Source organism: Arvicola amphibius, chromosome 4, assembly GCF_903992535.2.
Source record: "Arvicola amphibius chromosome 4, mArvAmp1.2, whole genome shotgun sequence".
NCBI lineage: Eukaryota > Metazoa > Chordata > Mammalia > Rodentia > Cricetidae > Arvicola > Arvicola amphibius.
Window position 1 is genome coordinate 156,772,722 of NC_052050.1, and position 15,057 is coordinate 156,787,778.

The 15,057-nt window shown below is 44.2% G+C and overlaps 1 protein-coding gene across 1 annotated transcript in view; it reads right to left on the bottom strand.

Annotated features, from left to right (window-relative positions):
* Myo16 (myosin XVI) overlaps nucleotides 1–15,057 on the bottom strand; it is a 351,974-nt gene that overhangs the window by 252,550 nt on the left and 84,367 nt on the right. Inside the window, exons 6-8 of the mRNA XM_038326520.1 lie at nucleotides 8,840–8,964; nucleotides 4,018–4,143; nucleotides 128–203 (exon numbers count right to left, since the gene is read on the bottom strand). Coding sequence (XP_038182448.1) covers nucleotides 128–203; nucleotides 4,018–4,143; nucleotides 8,840–8,964 — 327 coding nt within the window. The remainder of the gene's footprint in view (nucleotides 1–127; nucleotides 204–4,017; nucleotides 4,144–8,839; nucleotides 8,965–15,057) is intronic.

Below are 15,057 nucleotides of genomic sequence, written 5' to 3' on the forward strand. Positions count from 1 at the left end.
CAGAGGAGGTGAACCCTGCTGAAGCTGTGGGTGTCTAAATGTCCACTCTTATTTCATGCTGCCCCAGTGATGGATGAACAGTGTCCATGTCAAAAGACAAAGACGCTCCTAGCACGCTGCAACTCACCTGACGGCTTCTCCCCATTGCAGTTCACAAGGTGGGGGTTTGCCTGGTGTGACAGAAGGAGTTTCACCAGGGCTGTCTGCAGCAGAAAGACAATTTTAATTAGAACTGCCATGCAGGACCCACCAGTAAGTACACAGGATACTGAGAACACATTAGCAAATACCAAGGATGCTCCCATCAGCAAATACCCCGGGCTAAGGACCATCACTAAATATCCAGGTTGCTGTGGACCATCAACATATATCTAGTGCACTGAAGATCATCAGTAAATACCCAAGGCATCAACTGATCAGGAATCACCCAGGGTCCATGGTTGCTGCTCTTTCAAGGCACCTGACATGGCAGGAAACTGAGATAATATTCTTTATGGCGTTTCCCAGGTCCTTCTCTGAATACACATGCAATCAAACTACTTCGGAATTTAAATATTTAGCAAGTGGGGTTGAACTTCTGAGGGTCTGAATAGGACATTTGATACATATACAGTCCCTTTGATGATGCTCTGTTGAGAGATCACTTATGATTGGCTGTTTGGTTCCAGTTCCTTATTCGCTTTAGCCAACCAGCCATACGTTGGCCCATTGGCACCACATCAGTCATCACGCTGCACGTGGCATTACAAACCAACAGTTGTAGTGCACAGACAGGGAAACACCCTACGTACATAAGACAGAAGAGTCAGAGGCAGGGATGTGGCTCAGTGCTGGAGCACTTGCTTAGCATAGTTGGGATAGGCTCAGTTCCTAGTGCCACAACTACTAGTGAGTGATTAATAAATGCAAGAGAAAATATATAAAATATGTGAAAAAGTATTTATGGACCTATATAACACTAAAAAGGCATTCATTAAAGCAAAGCTGTTTTTCTCCACTTTTATTTATTATTAGTGATGTGTTTGTGTATGTGTGTGTGTGTGTGAGAGAGAGAGAGAGAGAGAGAGAGAAAGAGAGAGAGAGAGAGAGAGAGAGAGAGAGAGAGAGAGAGGACAACATTTGGGAGCCAGTTATCTCTTTCCACATGAGTTTTAGGAAACAAATTCAGGTCATCAGGCCTGCAGGGAAAGCATTTTACCCACTGAGCCATCTAGCTGGCCCAGCGAATGTTTAAAAGAATGTCATTAAGTGTATCTTTGTGCATTTCTCTAACCTGACCCACCTTGCCCAGCACTGACCACTGTCATGGGCTTATATGTCTTTGTCATTACCCTCCTTTATATGCTTATCGAATACAGTCAACAGCCTTCCTAGGCCCACATTGCACAGTCATTTCTGAAATGAAATCCTGTTGTCTGAGTGTCTACCCTTCTCCTTGTTTCCCTGTACATACTAGGATCATCCAAGTTGTCAGGATTTACTAAGATTCATTTATTTCTTGGGCATGTGAAACCACAAAAGACTATACCACGTCTGCCTTTTCCTGAGTTAAATTAAAGCATAATTACACCTTAAATTCAACCTTACTCAATGTTTCTAAATTCTTAGCCAGAACATAGATGAGCCCCAGTCTATACTGTCCACATTTCTCGTGGCATTCTGGTCCTCTGAGCACACACCAGAATCTCACATGAAATGCTTGTCTTTTAATATTTCTCTAGTCTAGTTTTCTAGACTTCTATCCCAAAGTAGTCCCAAGGGTTTGAGGGCCTCACACTATGTTGTTGGGGTGATTGTGGCAATCACCCCACTCTTGGTACCAACTTGCGGTCTTAGTGGTTTTGTGTGTGTGTGTGTCCCTGTAACCAACATCTGAGTAAAGAAACTTGGAGCAGGCAGGATTTCCCTGGCTCGCTGTGTCTGAGTTTCAGCCTGTGGTGGCTGTGCTCCATGTGCTAGGGCAGAACATCATGCTCCACTGGGAACACGTGGCAGACAGGACACCGGAAGAAGCTTCTCTGATAAATGCTGAAAGGGAGCACTTTCTTCTTTCTCTCCCCAATCTCTCATGACCTATTTCCTCTAACTAGAAATCATATTCTAAAGGTTCCAGAACCTCCCATTAGTGCCCCCAGCCTCAGTGCACAGCTGGTGGGGGTACAGTTCATCGTCAGCCTAGAGTAGCAGGCAACGAGTGAACTCTCAGCTGACTCCTGCCTAGAACAAGCATGTCTTGAATCACTGTTTATAATTTCAATCTTCCGTGAGCTCAGTTAAATCACGAGGGAGCATAAAATGTAACTCTGGAATGATTTATACGGGAATCTGACAGGAGTGGTGACAACATCTCACTAACGCTAGAGACCTCCTCCTCCATGAGGAGCTACTGGCAGTTAGTCATTGCCACAATGCGGGGGAGGAACATTGTCATCAGTAATGTATTCACTGATAGGTTCCGGAGCCCCGGTAGAGAAGCCCCACCCATTCTCCTGTAAGTAACAAATTAACATGCATTCCTTAATCAATACTGAGCAACCCTAATGAAAGCAGAAAGGAGGGCGAGAGGAGAGAAGGGATCAATGAATGCAATCAAAATACATTATACACATGTGTGAAGTAACAGTGAACATCTGGTTCTAGAATGAAAATTCTATGTGGTTAATGTCTTACTAGCGATAACGTGGAAAAATAAGTTTTCTGTGCAAAGAGATTTAAGCTGAATTGCTGACTTTAAAATAGTTTGGAGTAAAACTGAATGTCTTAGAAACCAACGAGCAATTGAGCAAGGCAGCTCGGTAAAATATTTCAAAGCATCTGCTCTCCCAGCAGTAAAAGAAACACATTGCTCAGGAAAGGGGTTTCAGACAAGAGCATTTTTTTCCTCTTCAACATCTATTGAAGAAGAAAGTTCATTTCTTCGAAAGCTCTGCTGACATGCTCTTCATGCCCATTGCCACCAAGGAAGCAAGCCTGTGAGCAAAGGGGCTAGGAGGTCTGTAGAGCGGCCAGCATCGGAAGCCTGTCGCCTCAGACATTAGCACCTGAGAGTCTGTCTGATCATGGGGTGTCAGGTCCCCACTGCCATGTCAAGACCGCATGTCTAGTGCAGCAGCAAGCTGGGACATCCTGGGTGGGAAGTGTTGTTACTCCTAAGGACAGCAGCCGGCTTCCAGGCTGGTGCGCTTCCTTAGAAAATGAATGCTCAGCCTTTCCTGGGGAAATGATCAATTCACTGCCAACAATGTGTTCCGGAGCCACTCCTGGAAGGAGGCAAATCTGGAAATACATCTCTCTGCTAAAATGTCACAAACTGGCATACCAACTTGAGAAGATAAAAATTCGGTTTTATCCATTTTCCCATTCTTTTTGGTTGGACCTAAATTTTAAGTCAGAGATTAGCATTTTCCAATATTTCTTCAGTTTGCTTATGGAGTTGAAATAGGTGGTTAAACCACATACAGTGTCAATGTACCGGTGTCAAACACTTCTCACTCCACTATATTCCAAGTGTGTAGACCCAAGCAGCTATGGACCGACTCCTCTAAAATCTTAACCAAAACATTTTTTTCATCATCGAAGGTGCTTTTCTTGTGTAATGTCGTTAATCCAACATCATTTATTCATTAAAATGAAGAATAGTTCGCAGAGTGAAATGGGACATAAAAATGTAATTTGACTTTAGATTTACTAACTGTAAAAACAAACTGAACTCTAAGAGACTTGCATAATTGGCTCACCACACTGCAGTATGAAAATGGCATTAACCCTACTCTAAGTGCTTCTCCATCGAGTTCAGCTGTGATGACAGGCTCAAAGGAGGGTGAAATTTCGTGTACCCTTGGGAAAGCAAATATTTTTCCTTATTAAATTGTTTGTATAGTAGGGTGATACCTCTAGGAATCAAATTATATAATGATTAGCATATAAATTAAAAGCGAATCAAAATTAAATATGAAGTTTTTTTTTTAAAAAAAATTGCTAACAATATTTCAGAAAGGATTTGGGAAACCACATTACCTGGCCATATTTGGCTGCTAAATGCAGGGGCGTCCAGTACCCGTCATCCACTCGATTGAGGTCCCCACCATGTTCCAGGATAAGCACCACTACCTCCTTGTAGCCACTAGCGCAGGCCATGTGCAGCTGAAACATGGGCATGTCTGTTATTCTACCTTTGTAAAAGAAGTAGTCTCACCAACACTATTTATTCAATAGTTTAGACAGAGCTACTTAATTAAGCATTGCATCTGAAACATGACAGTATAAAATAGAGAAAAACACAGGTGCATAATTTTGTTACTTTGTGTAAGTCGTCATTAGTACATTTTGAAGGAAATGCTATGAAGAAGCACACTTTTCACGGTTTCTCTTCTGGCTTACTCTGTGCACTTTCCCAGGTAACTCCCTCTCCTTCCTCAGCTCTTCCACAGTCAGCAGAGCTGCTGGAAGTGCACACCCACCAACCCCACGGTGGACGCCTCCTGCCCACCTGTCCAAGATGTGTTGACTAGCTCCCACCTTCAAGGACTCTCCTTGGTGCTGAGCAGGGTGACCAAAGGCAAACGCAGACACAAGAAGTGTGCTGCAGATATTCTGGGGGCTGCTGAGCTGTTGAACTTTCATTGTCTGTCTTAGGGAAACTGTCTGTCCTAGGTATAATTTAGTAATAGGAGGTGCGATGTGCAAGGAAGATAAAAAGGTTCAAGAGTCGTGTGAGCTGGTCAACATGATTGTAGATCAAGCTAACCACCTGTACACACCTGTGTATACTTCAGCCTCTGTTTGAGTCAGAAGTAACCAGAAGCCCAGAGGGGTATAGATGGGGTACAGCAAAAGCACCCTAAGCTGGTAGCTCCAATAGGCTTTGGTCCCAGTCATGGAAAGGGCCGGAAGCCCAGAACCCAGGGCTAACACAGCCACTGCAGGGATCAGGTGGATCCATTTCTGGTGCTACCTAAGTTACAATGAAAACGATTGAGTCACAAGGTAGACCTCTGGCCAAGGCTACCTCTGGGGGCTTAGAGAGGAGCTTTAAGAAGGTGGCATGGATGTTTAGAGCAATGTAGAATCTGTAAGCCCTGTCACCAAGGCCACGCAGACTGCATTGGAATTCTGTCCTTTCAAACCTCCGAGGCTCCCCCAGTTGGCTCAACCAACAACAGCAAAACTAAAGGAAACACAGAAGTGACACCGTCCCTGGAGATTCCCTTTCTAGAACACCACACTCTACACTCCCTCTGGTGTCTTCTCGTCCCATCAGGGTATCAGAGCGTCTGTTGCTGCAACTCTGCTTGTCTGAGAATAGGCATCACTCCCGGGCCACCCCGATACTGGCTCACATCACATCCGTGTACAACCGAAAGACTTTCCCCACTGATTTGGTCTGCTTGAGGGTCTGTGAGCCCTGCCACTCTAAATGAGCATGCCACGTAAGGCTGACACATTTTCACGAGTGCAGTGCTAACAGTCCATGGAAGATTAATCCTTGAGAAGTTGACTCATTCATTTAGCAGCCTGAGGGTTCAGTACAGGTGTTCTACTGGGAATCTCAATTCCTCCACATCTACACAATGAGATGAACAAAGGGTTTTACTTCCTCAGCGACTGAGATATGAGTGTGTATGTGTGTGTATGTTTGAGAGTAGAGTGTGTGTATGTGTGTGTGAAAGTGTGTGTGTGTTAATGTGTGAGACTGTGTGTGTGTGTGTGTGAGGGGGGAGGAGCATGGAAGAGCATATACACACCGATTTCAGAACTTTTTCAACATGAGGTATTTTGCTGTTTTTTTTTTTTTTTTTGTTTTCACGAAATCAAGTCTTGTTCACCTCGGCTGACCTTGAACTTGCTGTGTAGTCAAGGAATCTGAAATCCTGCTCTTCCTTCCGTGTGCACCACTGGGTCCAGCTTATGCAGTGCTAGGTCAGAACCCAGGGTGCTGTGCATGCTCGGTGACTCTCTATCAACAGCGTTCTATCCTTATACCTCATAATTGGATTTCTTTGTAATTATGCAAGCTGTTTGTCTTATATGATCCTGGAAAGGGGCCCATGGGTGACACCAGGCGGTTGTCAAAGTGATCGTGGCAGAAATTAATCCATAGGTGCTGGCTTGATGGAGGAGTTTTCACCACCTCACAGGACCAGGCGTTCTAACCACTAAACTGAGGTTATATGTAAAGTATTAGTGTAACTCAAAAGTGAACAAATTGGAAACTGGTGTTGACCTTCAGCCTCTTCACAAAGATAGAAAGGGAGGCAAAATAAAAGTGCATGCCATTTGCATCTCTAAATATTTATTGCCCAATCAAGGAAGTGCGCATATCTCAGTAGCCAAATGTGATATCAAATCTCTGTCTAAAAATATAGTGCTTTTTCATTGGCTTTTAAAAACTGTAGGCTTGCTTTGTCATATCCTGATTTGCTTTTATATTATATTATCAATAAAATAATAATATCATTTTGGATGCTTCTTTGTATTCTAATGAGAGAGAGACTGAGAGAGAAATGGTGTGGGTTTGGGTGGGTAGAAAGTGGGGACGACCTGGGAGGAGCTCAGGGAGGAGAACCATAATCATAATATATTGTATGAAAAAATCTATTTTCAATTAAAAAGTAAAATGTCACAAACCAGTGACAATCAGCAAAACAAACACCAACAAGAACAGAGAAAGAATCTGAGTCTTAGAACTATATGGCTAATGATTACAGTGAGATTTTCAAGAAAAATTTATGCACTCAAACCATAAAATTTGTTTTTTAATATTCTATAGAACACAGCGTTTACAAATGTGTGAGGCCTGGAGAGATGCTTAGCACATTAGTGGGTTTTCTGCTCTTGCAGAGGGCTTGGGTTTGGTTTCCAGCACCCACCCTGCTCTCACCTGCCTGTAACTCTTGATCCAGGGGATCTGATGCCCTCTGCTGCCTCCACAGGCCCCTGTATGCACACCGTGCACATAAACACACACACACACACACACACACACACACACACACACACACACACATTAAAAAAAACATTTCTTTAAAAAGTACACTCTTTTCTGAAGTATTATCCAATTTTTATAAAGAATAATTATCTAAATTAACAGACATTTCTAAAGAACATATTTGGCTATTCTGTTCAACATTCTTACAAGGGAGGGAAAAACGGCACAGAACCCGCTCTCTGTGCTAGCTCACTGCAACTGGATGTTTGGTCCAAAGTTTCATCGTCTGCACACAGCCATGTAACCGCGAGAAATTACGCCTCATTTTGAACCACAACTGGCATTCCAATTAATTCAATATAAGAAATCAATCTGTAGACAAAGGCGTTTTCTTATAGTGATGTCTAACAATAGATACAAAAGCACCACACACCTCATAGCCACAGCAAGGACAGGCATCAACAAACCAAGATCCCAGTCAGACTCAGGAATCACTCTGAACAGACCCCTGTTAGTGGCCATGATTTTTTGACAGTTTCCTAGACTTTTGTCTGTCGCTGCCACCTCACGGATAGCTCCCAAGAGATTGAGTTATTATAGAAAATCATTTACACCTTTCATGCTCTCTGTTCAATAAAAAGCAAAATCACAAAGAACATCAACAGCGAAGGGATTAAAATGATTGCTGTACACAGGTTTGCACGCAGTCTTCCATCAGAGTGCTCTCTGGGTCTGAACGGGCTTGGAGCAGGAGCCTATACAGTGATTTTTCAAAAACAGAATTGCACTGCTGCCTAGTGCATTGTATCCAGGCTTTTTCTATTGTGTGGCTATTTGTCTACTCAGGGCAGCAAGGGGATCGCTAATTGGCCATCCCACCCCAGTCCGCCTTCGGCCCACCAGCTGTCTTTCAGAAAACCACACTCAAGATAACTAAGCCCAGCAGTCGTCTCACAGCCTGCTCTCAGCCGCCACCTCCTTTTCTCTTCCTCTATCTCCTCCAGCCGCACTGTCTGCTCGCCTTCCTGGACTGGGATCTCCCTCACCTCTGTGGCTCTGTCTCAAACCCTGTCTCCTTGTGACGACCTCACCAGGGTCAACACTGTCACTGCTATCCATGTTCAAAAGTTCCTTTTCTGATTTCAGGGTCCATATTCCAATACTCAAACTACCCAGCGTCTCCTCTGAGATGGCCAAGAGCCCCACGCTGCCCCCAGCTAATCGCACCTTCCTTGCTCCAACCCCTTTTGGGTGGCTACCATTTCTATCTGTCTGATGTCTCCTCATCACATAGGTAGGGTGACCTGAGATCTTGTGACTCCCTCTAAACTCTCCCCCATCAATAAAACAAAATGATATTTTAATGGCTAGCAAGTAGGCACTGGGAACTGAATGCCAGTTCTCTCAAAAGTAACAAGTACCCCTCCACGCTGAGCCACCTCTTCAGTCCCATAGTCACTTTATGGATAAGTTACTGCATTGTTTCTGATTCCAATAAAATCTAATGACAGGTCTTTTATTGAGCTTATAAAGTGAATTAATTAAAAAAGTAACCCATGGCTTGCTTCATGTAGAACCAAAATGAAAGTCTTTTTCAAAGTTCCATCTCAAAAGACACATTGACAAAATAGCACATAAAATCTGTTTAAAACCTGTAAGACTGGCATATGTAGGAATGGTTGAAGAAAACAGGTCCACACGCATGCACAGGCCCTCATTCTCTGGGCCATGGTATAAATATTTTGTATTTTCTTCTCACTTATTTGTGTTTTCCAAGGTATCATCAAAGAGTGCATGTGTGATGTTTTATGATAAACACCCCTTGAACAGTAAACTGTATCTAATTACATGTTCTATAACCAACTTCAGTTCCCTGTGTAAGTGATTTCTGAGACAAATGAATGTGCTTACCAAGGTCACTCCATCTTCATTCTTCTCGTTGACATCCCCTCCGGAAGACAAGAAGTGTCTGACCTCTGTCAGCATGCGCATGGGCCTCTGGAGCTTTATCTGGCGCAGCGAGTCGAGGTCCACTCCTGGGAGAAGAAGACCTGTTAGCTCCTCGGCAGCGGCTGGGCCTCAGGACAAGGTTGTCTTTCAACACACTCCTTCCGGAGCCCTCTTCCCCTTTCAGCTCTCTTCTGTACTCAAGGCTCGTATCTCTCTGAATGCTTCCTATTGTAATAATTATATAAGTATAGCCTGCCTGGTAAAAATTAAGTCTCCTCGTGTCATTTTCCCCAACATGATAGGCTGTTTGTACATGGCAGCCTGTTCAGGAATATCTAAGTCACTAGACTAATATACGTATTATACTGGTATAAACTGGTCATATACTCTAGTCAAAAGTATCTTTAAACACTTAAATTAATTAAATTGGAAGAAGAGACTAAGTCATGATTTTTGTTTGCTTAGATTTTTCTCACAGAAATACTTGCTCATAAACAAAGTGTGGTGTTCTGGACAAGCAAAGTTACTTCTCCAAAGCAACCAGCGGCCTAGGAACAAAGTCTGGGACTCCCGGCAGCACCCTATGCATGTGAACTCAAGAGTTCTGACAAATCTGACAAACAGCACTAGGGACTCTTTACTGGGACGCTGACCCCTTCCCATATATGTAAAGTTATTTCGGGATAAGAGTTTAAAAGGTTGCTCCAGCTCAACAGGTCAGGACTATTTGGGTCAGGACAGACACCCAACACTGACTGAGACACCAGCATTGTTGACAGACGGTGTTGGCTCATGCATCAGAGGCGCAGGTCCCCTTACTTCAGCTCACAACTGTTATCAGCGTTTATTTCCTGAGATTCCAGAGGAGCATAGTTCTAAGGTTGCTCTTCTTCTCACTTACGGAGTCCTTGTTCCTACCACTGCTTGCCAGACACAGCCCTTTACTGAGGTGATTGATGCTTCTGATATTTCAGCGTGGGATGTATTCACTTTCTAGTTCAATTTTGAGACAGGTATCTGGGCTTCCTAATCCTCAGCCATCTGAACAGTAAGACTCCAAAGAGGAGAGGCTATCATTCCTCTTCCGGTTTCCAAATAAAGGTGAAGAAGCAATGACGGTCACGGTGATGGTACAGAGGGTGCGGTGGTAATGATGGCTGTGATAATGGTGGTGACAATAGTGATGCTGATGGCAGGGATGATGGCGATGGAGGCAACCATGACAACGATGATGGTGTTGGTGATGATGTTAGGAAGACAGTTCCTACTCATAAGTGCCAGCTGTGAACTATCCCTTGTCATGAGCATATTCTATGTCTGGTTGCGTCCTTACTGCAAACATCAAAGGAAAGCATCCTACGATGGATCCAAACGATGCTCCTGACATGACCAGCAGGAGAGTTACTTTCTTAGGCCATCTTTGAGAGAGCCATGTAGCTTCAGCGTCCTCAGCCACTTGAATACCAACAATGCCAAGGGACCGAGGTTACAGTTCACAGTTTTAAGGCGTGTCCCGGGGCAGAGGCCAGGGCAAGCACATTATCTAGAAGTATACAATAAGCAAGACCATTTACACATCCCCTTTTGCTGTGGGATAATGCTCTTGTACACTGTAAAGATTTGTCACTCATATTGTTTTAATAAAGCGCTGATTGGCCAGTAGCCAGGCAGTTTAAGTATAGACAGGACAGCCAGAACAGGAGAATTCTGGGAAGACGAAAGGCAGAGACGCAGTCACCAGTCAGACGTAGAGGAAGCAAGATGAGAACGCTATACCGAGAAACGGTACCAAGTCACATGGCTAAACGTAGACAATTATGGTTTAAGTTGTAAGAGGTAGCCTGAATAAGAAGCCAAACAGTTTATAATTAATATAAGCCTCTGTTTGTTCCTTTGTGACTGAAGGGTTGCTGGACTGGGTGAGACAGAAACCTCCATCAACACCCTTTCTTGGTGGGCTCCCCATATCTGTTCCCCGCGGGCTTGCCTCTTAACCTGGGTAGGGAAAGGAACAGGAGCTCCCAGAGTCTATCATCAGGCTTTACGTCTATGTATGTAGATGTCTCTTTGTGTCAAGGTAGACAGGCTAACTTGTCCTCTGCCTTGGCATCTGAATTTAAAGGAATTGGCTGACAGATGTTGTTTTACCAGTTACCGTACTGAATTAGCACACAGTTCACACAGAAGAGCCGATGAAAGCCAGCTTTGGTTGTTAGCCAACTCTGGTGAAGCACAGAGCTGTGTCAACAGAAACCCAGACCAGAAGCAGCCTGGCCGCTCCTCACCTGATCACCATGTAAGCATGTCGTGCTCTTTTTTACTGGTTGCTGCCTTTTAAGCTCCAGCTCTCCTAGTCCGCAGCTGTAATTCGCCACTACCAGCAGCGGTCCAGCTGCAAGAGCCGCCGTGGTCTGAGGAAATTCTTTTCCCTCAAGCACCAACTCTCTTTCAAAGCTACAAAGCAAACTTATGTAAATCTCTGTCCCTCTAAAGAACTCAAAATTCGAAGGTTGAGGTAGAATCCTGCTTCCCAGAGAGGCCAAATAGCAAGCAGATCACCTCACATCTCCCAAGAAGACCTTCTGTCTCACCTCACCTCTCCTTGAAAACCCTTCTCCCCCTGGCTCCTCCCTACTACTTCCTGTCAGCCAGCCTCATAACTGCAGGTGAATTTTATTTTAATCAAACGTATCTCTGCACTATTAAACAAGTGTTCCAGAGCATAAACAAAAGCAACACACTTTAAAATAGTATTCTACAGCATAACCAAGTATCATGCTGGGAGGACCACCAGGCTTCCTTTTGCAATGGAGTATTTGAAGTCTGTGAGAACCAACGAAAGCTGCCACTTCATTCCCATTTGTAGGGTTATAGAATTCGACATGCGTTTTAAGTTTTGAAAAGGCTCCATGGACATCCACACTGAGATTCACAGAGGAAGCAATAGAGACCCCAAAGGTTCTAGGGCTTGGTGCAGTTCCACCATGGGGTTATGTGTGCTGAAGCGTGTGTCTCCAGGAAACGCTCTTAAACAGCTAATTAAAATCAAATAATAAACAAAGAACACAGCAAAGACAAGCGGCAAATTGAAACACATGGAGGCTACCTCTTGTCAAAGGCCATCTACATTCAGTGCAGGAAGGCAAGCAGCCTATTTCTTGTCCCTGTTACCAAGAGACCACAGGGGAATATCTTGACGTTATATTCTCTTGAACTCAATTTTGAATCAAATCTGGTGCCAACTAAAGTGTGATTTTTCTAGATTTTGTTATAATTTTAGGAAAGAAGAAGTCTCTTTTTACTAAGCCAAATACAACAGAAACTCTATCTCTTCTTGTCAATCAAGTGTCTGTAACTGCTTCAGAATATACCAACTAAGACGGCAGAGCTCCCTTCCCCCACCCAGAAACCAGCCAGGGTTGGAGAGTGGACGCAATCTCTATTCCCTTTTCTTTATTATTAAAAGAAGTTGAATTTTATGTTCTTATTTTCTTCTGGAAGGAATAAACCTAAGGATTCTTTAGATCTATTATTTGGAAGGAATCCAGTATTTCTTTAAACTTAAGAATGAAGGAAAATCTGTTACCAAAACTTGCAAGTGATATGTCACCGAGGTTATTGCTTGGCTGTCCTTGCTGATGGTGGACACCAGGAGTCCCTGGGATTGTCTCAGTACTTTAAGCCCGTCTTCATCTGTCTCACGTTGCTCAGCCGCCTCTCTGAAGGGCCTGCTGTTCTCATGGAAACTTGGCCTCCTTTGTATGAGGCTGGTCTGGGGGTGGTGTCACCGTGTGCCTTACAGCTGACCTGGTCCTGGAAGAATCCCCGAGCTCCCCGCGTTTCGCACTCTCTCCTCTCCACACTGCTCCAAGTGCTTCGCCTCTGTCCGCCCTACTCGTGTGAACCCATGTGATCTCCGGGCATCCCCGCCCCTCACCTAATGTGTGTATCAGCATCACTTCTGCGAACCCGTCTGCAGTGGTCTCAGGGAAAGAAGGGTCTTGCTTCTTTCGCAAGTGTGTGAGATAATCACACACCAACCTTCAGAGTCTGAGGAATCTGCATGCCCTTGTTTTCATTCCGCTATGTCTCTACATCTTCACTTGAGTGAATATAAAAAATAATTTTGTCCTCAATAAATCTGAAGCAGCAAGCAAGCAGTTCACTGACATGTCGCGTGACTTTAGCATGTGTTTTCTGTACTCACAGAACTGAAAGTTAGCTCACTGGGTCTCCACCTTAAGTGTCCCAAGAGACTGAGGGAGGCTGCAGAGCTGGGCGGGCAAATCCCGCACAGTGATGTCAGCAAAGAGAAATAAACACAGTCAGACTGTGAGGGACAGTTGTTCCCACCTAGCCCTGTCCTGGCACCTGAACAGCAGGCGAAAGGGAGCTGTCTCATACAGACTGGAATGTGCTGTGTGAGATTCTGAGCCAGTGGCAGAACAGGGCCTTGAGTAAACTTCGCTAAGCAAAAGAAAAGTACGAGATAGTGCTGAGCTTAGTCTGTCGGAGGTCATCTAAAGGAGGAAGGGGGAAGGGACAAGCCTGGGCCAGGCTTGGAAGCTACTGCACTCACACATATCACAAAGTCCAGGGTTTGAACTAAGGCGCTGTTTAAACAGTGTGGTTGGTGAAGGTATGGACAGAGTCTAGAGGTGTCAAGGAAGCAGGTGCCATAGACTTTGGGGCAAATCGACAAGGACTGGCAAGGATGAAATAACATGCGGATGCTCATATCCTCATTGTAATGGTAAATAAGAGCCATGTCTTTCACAGGGGGCAAGTTATTTCAAACCCTCTGATCTCCAACTCAAGAGGTATAAGAAACCAACACACAGGACTGAAGGTGTCAGAGGGCACTTGGGCCACAGCAGTGATTCTGAGAGCAAGCCAAGGGTGAGCTCATCCAGCACCCATGTTGCCCTGTCCCAGAAGGATGCTTCTCAAGGACAAAACCCAGACACAGTTAACACGTGTGGCTCCCTAAGGCATCACAGGAGGAAGCTTCAATAGGAGGGAGGAAATCATGGAAAGGCCACTTGAGGGGGAGACTTTGCCAGTGTGGCCACATCATGCAAGGTCACAGAAAGATGAGTTCAAAGAACAGAGACATGGATCTGGAAAGAAAGTTCAGGAAACCAGGGGCAAATACTACGGGGGCATCCTCAGTGGGTAGGAAGTTGAGCATCGGATGACAGAGGAACAAAGCAGACAAGCAACTAGTTCCTGAAAGAGGGGAGGGGAAAGAGAAGGGAGAGCAGGTGAAGTATGCTGAAAAAACATGATAGATGATGATAATGAGGATGATGATAGATGATAGGATGATAGATAAGTGGATAGACAGATAGATAGATGATAGATAGATAGATAGATAGATAGATAGATAGATGATAGGATGATAGACAGATAGATAGATAGATGATAGATAAATAGATGATAGATAGATGATAGATAGATAGATAGATGATAGATAAATAGATGATAGATAGATATAGATGATAGATAGATAGATGATAGATAGATGATAGATGAGAGATAGATAGATAGATAGATAGATAGAGAGATACATAGATAGATAGATGATAGATAGGATGATAGGTAGATAGATGGATAGACAGTTGATAGAGCCACGTATGCAGATGTACACACATACACACATGTATACACAGGTGACTGAATGAAAGAATGCTTCGATAGGAAGGTGAATGGATAGATGGATCAATACATATACTTGCAAGTATGGATAGAGATATAGGTAGCTAAATAAATGGGTAGATAACTAGATAACATGCACACATGTGCACACACACACACACACACACACACACACACACACACACACAAATGCAGACATTTTTCATGCCTATTTTCTGTCCTGGCCACCTTGAGCTCTCTCTCCCCTGGGCTCCTCCTTCCCTCAGAGGCTCATTTTAGAACTGATTGCTTTCCTTGCATGCCCAGCTGTTTTGCCTTGTGCGGAGATGAGGTATTCATCAAAGGCTCAATCTGCCTCAGCGCAGGTCTCATTTCACAGCCCTGGAACCGAAGGCACTGAGCCGAGGTTAATTGCTGTGGCCAGGTTTACAGCATAAGTCGGTGGTGACGGCACAATTAGAACTTGCAGCAGAGACTTTCTATGTAATCAGCTTGTTCACCAGGCCTCCTGCCCCCTCTGC